The sequence below is a fragment of the Lathyrus oleraceus genome, chromosome 2 (genome assembly GCF_024323335.1).
Source record: "Lathyrus oleraceus cultivar Zhongwan6 chromosome 2, CAAS_Psat_ZW6_1.0, whole genome shotgun sequence".
In the NCBI taxonomy this organism is placed as follows: domain Eukaryota; kingdom Viridiplantae; phylum Streptophyta; class Magnoliopsida; order Fabales; family Fabaceae; genus Lathyrus; species Lathyrus oleraceus.
The window spans coordinates 268,390,879-268,396,503 of record NC_066580.1 but is presented as its reverse complement, the minus strand read 5'-3'; the positions used below and the strand labels follow the sequence as shown (position 1 = coordinate 268,396,503).

General features: G+C 37.5%; 1 protein-coding gene across 1 annotated transcript; it reads right to left on the bottom strand.

Moving 5' to 3' along the window:
• Positions 1-4,010: 4,010 nt before the first annotated feature.
• On the bottom strand, positions 4,011-5,006 carry LOC127122839 (uncharacterized). Its single transcript, XM_051053117.1, has 2 exons — positions 4,687-5,006; positions 4,011-4,611 (listed from the first exon to the last, which is right to left on the bottom strand). The coding sequence occupies exons 1-2, from the start codon at positions 5,004-5,006 to the stop codon at positions 4,011-4,013; spliced, it is 921 nt and encodes a 306-aa protein (XP_050909074.1).
• Positions 5,007-5,625: the final 619 nt, after the last annotated feature.

Genomic DNA, 5,625 nt, shown 5'->3' with positions numbered 1-5,625 from the left:
ATGCAGTGACCATGGGTCTCCACTTCTTTGGCAGGCTTCTGACTATCTTTTTGACATGGTCTATAGTTGTGTATCCTTTGTCTAGTACTTTGAGACCTGCAATAAGAGTTTGGAATCTAGAGAACATTACCTCTACAGCTTTGTCATCCTCCATTTTGAAGGCTTCATATTTCTGGATTAGAGCCAGAGCCTTTGTTTCTTTGACCTGAGAGTTTCCTTCATGAGTCATCCTCAGAGAGTCGAGTATGTCTTTAGCTGTTTCCCTGTTGGTGATCTTTTCATATTCGTTGTAAGATATGGCATTGAGAAGTATCGTTCTGGCCTTGTGATGATTCTTCAATTCGCGCTTCTGATCATCTGACATCTTACTTCTGGGAACTTCAACTCCAGCATCTGTTACAGGAGGTTTGTATCCATCTGTGACAATGTCCCAGAGATCAGCATCATAGCCTAGAAAGAAACTTTCAATTCAATCTTTCCAGTAATCGAATTTCTCTCCATCAAAGACAGGAGGCTTAGCATTGTAACTGTCTCTTTCATTTGTGTGGGCCATAGTTTTTCTCGTTCTGGATCTCTCTACACGGTTAAGTGTTTGATTAGAAAATCAATAACAGAGCCGAAGCTCTGATACCAATTGAAGGTGAGAAAAACAAGAAAGGGGGGTTTGAATTGTTTTGGAAAATAAGTGCTTTTGCAGTAATAAGAACACACAGGATTTTATACTGGTTCGCTTATAACACAAAGCTACTCCAGTCCACCCGGCCAAGGTGATTTCGCCTTCAAAAAGGACTTAATCCACTAATCTTGAAAGATTATTACAACCAACGTCTAAGAGAAAAGATCTCTTAGTCCTCCCAAGTATACAGACTACGCAAAGTCACTTGAGGAACAAAATCAAATTAGCAAAAGAAAATTTGTAATCTAAGGTGCTTCTAAGATAAAGCAAATATGACAGCAATTAGAGCAAGCAAGATGATTTCACGTATGAGCAACAGCTCGTGAAAGACTAAGAGAGAGAGTAGAGTTTTTCTGTGTGTTCAGGTGTGTCTCTCGATGAAGTTCGCCGTCCTTTATAAAGTGGTGAAGGGACCGTTGTAGTGAAGGCAGAATATTTGACTTTGATGAGAGTTTAATGCCATTACTTCTGTGTTTCTTGCCATAACAAATTTGTCTCCCTGAATAACTTCTTTCCAAATATACTTTCTTTCCATTTGAAGTTGTAGTTTCCGTTACTCTTTCTGGATTAGGAGATCCTTCGTCAGAATCTGCGTTAACTCTGTTAATCTGAGATTGTGTTGAAGTTACATCAGAGCTTCTGATAGTCCTGATCTTTTGGGTCATCAGCGTTGATTCCAAAGGCGGTTTAGAACTTCTGATATTCTGCTATGCTGTTTTGCTCAGAGTCAGAACTTCTAGAGCGCACTTCTTCTTCAGATGCTTCTGATCTTCTGATACTTTGTATTTGATTCGATTCTGTATCTGATAAAGCGATCAGATTTCTTTGTTTTTGTTCAGAGTCCTGCACACTTAGAGAAATTTCGTTAGAGTGCCATTTTTGGTTTCATCCTTTGTTATCATCAAAATCCGGGAATCTGTTGTAGAACAATTTTTGTTCTTACAGATTTGACTTTGTCAAAATGAATGGATGGTATTAATTTGGTAAAAGTCCTCCTTTGACCAATTTGTGTTTTGATCCATTCCCCTCCCTCTTCATCTCATTCCCCTTCTTTATGCATTCATCTCATTTGGCCTATATCTCAAAGTCCTAATGCTAGTTGATTGAAAAATTGACAAGAATATGGATGAGATTAGGACACACCTTTTGCATATTTTTTTTGTGTGTGGTATGTTTCATGAGCATAGTCCATTATACTATGTCTCTAACATGCATTAACACCAAAATTCTATTGCCCAGCCTCAAATAGTTGTGACTTCTACATAAGTCCAATTATGATTGCTTAACATAGCGCTAAATTTGTAACATAAAAGGCATAAGCATTCTAGTTAGTGAGATTGTAAGTCTCCCCTCTTTCATGGAATTGTGTGGAAACTTGGCCTTCGTTCCTTCCTTTAGAAGATGTTTTGGCTCAAGGATTCATGCTTGTGATAAGTGGATTTAGTGTTCTCCAAAGAATGTCTTAAGATGAAAAGCAAAAAGCAAAACAATACTAACTTTTAACCTATTAACTACTAACTTTTAATTTCAAGCCTTTACCTTAATGCAATTTACTTTTATCACTCTATTTTATTTGCCATTGTTCATATCATTCTAATTGTTTATGTTAGTGCAATTTTCACTTTGTCCACTTGGACCACATTATGTGATATATTTTATTTGTGTATACTTTGCTTGTTTGTGTGGTCTTTGACCATTAATGTACATAATAATAACAAAAACCCTAAGAGACTTTTGTGTGGACTGTTGGCTTGATCTTGGACAAATGGATTTAGAATCTAGGTAACCTTCCTATGCTAAAGGACTTGGCCAATGCCAACTTGATAAAGAACCAAGTGCTTGCAATTTGAAATTTATCTGATACATCTTTGAAGACATCTCTAAGTTCAACTGCAACATGATCATTATGAAGCTGTTATTTTGAATCTGTGACTTATGGAATTCATTTGTTGCATGAGTTATTTTGGAGAAGATCATGGAATGGATAAGCTTGGATGTGGCCATATTTATTTGATGCCTTGCTATTCAAGATAATGTATTTGTGCATTTGTGTGTTGCTGAATTCTAAAAGTCCAAGGGAATTTTGGGTTTCTATTGACATTCTCGTCTATTGGATTGCTACCCATTAAGTCAGATCTTTTCAACTCTAAACTTTTAATTTTGTACATAGGATAGTCTCTTCATCTTCTCCCCATTTCTTTAATTTCAAAATCTCTCCCTCCATTGTTCAAAATCTTCTTCGTGTGAACTACTTTTGTTCTAAACTTAGACTACTTTTGCAAAAAAAATAGAAACTTTGGCCTTATGCCATTGCATTTTCAAACTTATTTTCTTAAACCAAACTTGTAAATAAACTTAACTATACTTGACTTAAACTTTCAAAAATCCAAAAAGAACTAACTCATTCAAACCATTTTTAGGCCTTTGTTCCTTTCAAACTTAATTTTTGTTAAAAACAATGCATCCATTTTGAAATTTGTATCACAAACTACGAGGTTTTGATCCCTCATTTTTATGTTGGTACATAGGCACAAGACCTAAGGTGTTGTCAAACACAAAAAAAATAATTAATGAATTCTTTTCTCATCCCCCTATTCTATTTGTTTGAAAACATCATTTTTGTACCAAATACATATGCACACAAAAAGGGCTCCCTAGGAGTACCTAGGACAATTTGGGTGCTAACACCTTCCCTCTGTGTAACCAACCCCCTTACCTGTAATCTCTAACATTTTATTAGTTTTGATTTGAAAACTTCTTACTGTTGGGTTTTGTTCGTACTTTTTCCCTTTTCCCTTGGAAATAATAAAAGCGCGGTGGCGACTCTTGTTATTTGATCTCTAGCTTGTCAATAGCTTGATGATCATGAATTTCCCGCTACATCAGGACATCATGTCTGACATCACTTCACAGCAACCCAAAAAGTTCCAGAATAGGAACTATAAGAATTCCTCCTTAACACAACCTCAAGCACGGCCAATTAATGGTTAGTGGTTAGAGCACATAGGCAATAGTCCCCCTTTTTAGCCATAATATGACAAAGGTAATGTCCTGACATCACTTCACAACAGCCCAGAAAGTTCCAGAACAGGAACTCGAAGAACTCCTCCTTAACACAACCTCAAACATAGCCAGTTAGTGGTTAGTGGTTAGAGCACATAGACAGTACTCCCCCTTTTTAGACATAATATGACAAAGATAAGAAGCTAACCAAAACAGAGAAACCACATTTATAAAGTTAAGTATCACACACAATGGGGCACTTAAGGGTACATAAAATCTTGGTCATATACCATAAAACAAAACCCAAAAAAAACTGCAATCAGATGTCTTCCTAACCATTTGAGTCAACAGTGGCATACAACTTTCCTTCAGCTTCTTTCTCTTCATCAGTCTCGGCATCATTGCCACCAGCAGAGTCCTCAACATCAGTTCCTCCATTGTCATCACCACCATGTTCAACTTCAATCTTCTCTTCTTCCATCAAAACCTTCATCAAGTTTTCAAGTTTGATTTTTGTAACAATGCTAGACCTGATGGAATCCTCCAACTCTTTACAAGTCTCCTTAAGTTGTGCAATAAAACTCTTCTTGAAGGTGGCAGAGCCAGGTACTTGGGAAGATGTTATGACAATACTTGGGACATGTGTTCCAGCAAAAAGTTTGTAGTCGAGGGATAAAGGATAATCCTTTTTCTTCATACTATCAATAAGCAGTAAGATACCAGGATGTTGGTTTAGGATTATTCCATATATGAGAGATGGAAAGCAGATAAGCATTTTCGCAGAATTTGAAAAGGCTTGTTTCAAAACATGTTCAAAGATGTACTTCCCAAAGTCAAACGCTCTTCTTGTCCCAATAGCATAAATAAACTTCCCAAGTCCATTAGAGATGGTTGAGGTGTGATTAGTAGGCACCCAGTTGACAGTCCCAATCCTATGAAGGATAGAATATTTGACACTTAGCTTTCCAGCAGACAACTTCCTTTTGTTTGGCCGGTGCCTCACCTACTTGGTAGTTATCTCCTTGCACACTTGGTCATCTGTAACCTCTATCTCAGCCTGAGGTTCTTCTGTTCTTCCCAGAAATTTGTTGATCACAATTGGAGAAAATGTCATGACATTTCCTCTAACATACACCTTCCTATAGTCTGCACTTTTCACATCATCACACCTATCAGGAATAGTCACCACAAACTCCTTGACTAGATTTTCATAGCAAGGACCAAATTTTGTGACAGTCTTAATCAACCCAACAACTTCTATAAGCTCTACAACCTCCTTACATTTTAGGGTATCCTTACCCAATTCCCTCTCCAAAGCTACCCTCATTTGAATAACATACTTCCACCCTTTAGCATTCTTCACGTAATGTAAAGACACATTGTCCAGTGGAGCCTCGGGCACAACAGCATGAGGCTTTATGGTAATAGATCATCTAGGCGTGATGTCCTGGATCCTCTTCGGCCTCAAACTCAGAATCACTAGAAGAGACATCCTTCCTCTTCCTAGTAGGAGTAGCAACTTTACTCCATGATCTAGTAGAACCAACAAGATATTTTCCTATGGAGCTTCTAGAGGGAATGCTTTTCATACCACCAGATTTTCTTTTTGTCTCCTTGGAGGGAGAATCTCCAAAAACCACTGCCTTTCCTTTTTGTCTCTGAAGTCTCTTGGCTATACCAGGAGCATAATATTGGTAAGAGGTTTCTCATCAGAAGTTAGTTCATCAACATTGACAACATGATCATCTTTCTTTTTACTTCTTCCTTCACGAGCAGCATGCTCAGGGACACTTTCCTCATCTTTTTCACTAGAATCACCATCAGGGCCAGTTTCTTTTGTTAAAGATGTTTGAACATCTGGAAAAACATCTAAGTTAATTTCCTTTAGCATAGAGGTAACAAACTTCCGAAGTTCCTTATGAATGGCACTCCTTTCCACTTCTGTT

Excerpts from the sequence above, each read along its gene's own strand:
- LOC127122839 (XM_051053117.1), bottom strand. The coding sequence starts at position 5,006 with ATGAGGGTAGCTTTGGAGAGGGAATTGGGTAAGGATACCCTAAAATGT. Across the intron at positions 4,612-4,686 it reads TGCAAGGAGATAACTACCAA|GATTGGGACTGTCAACTGGG; the intron begins GTAGGTGAGGCA and ends TATCCTTCATAG.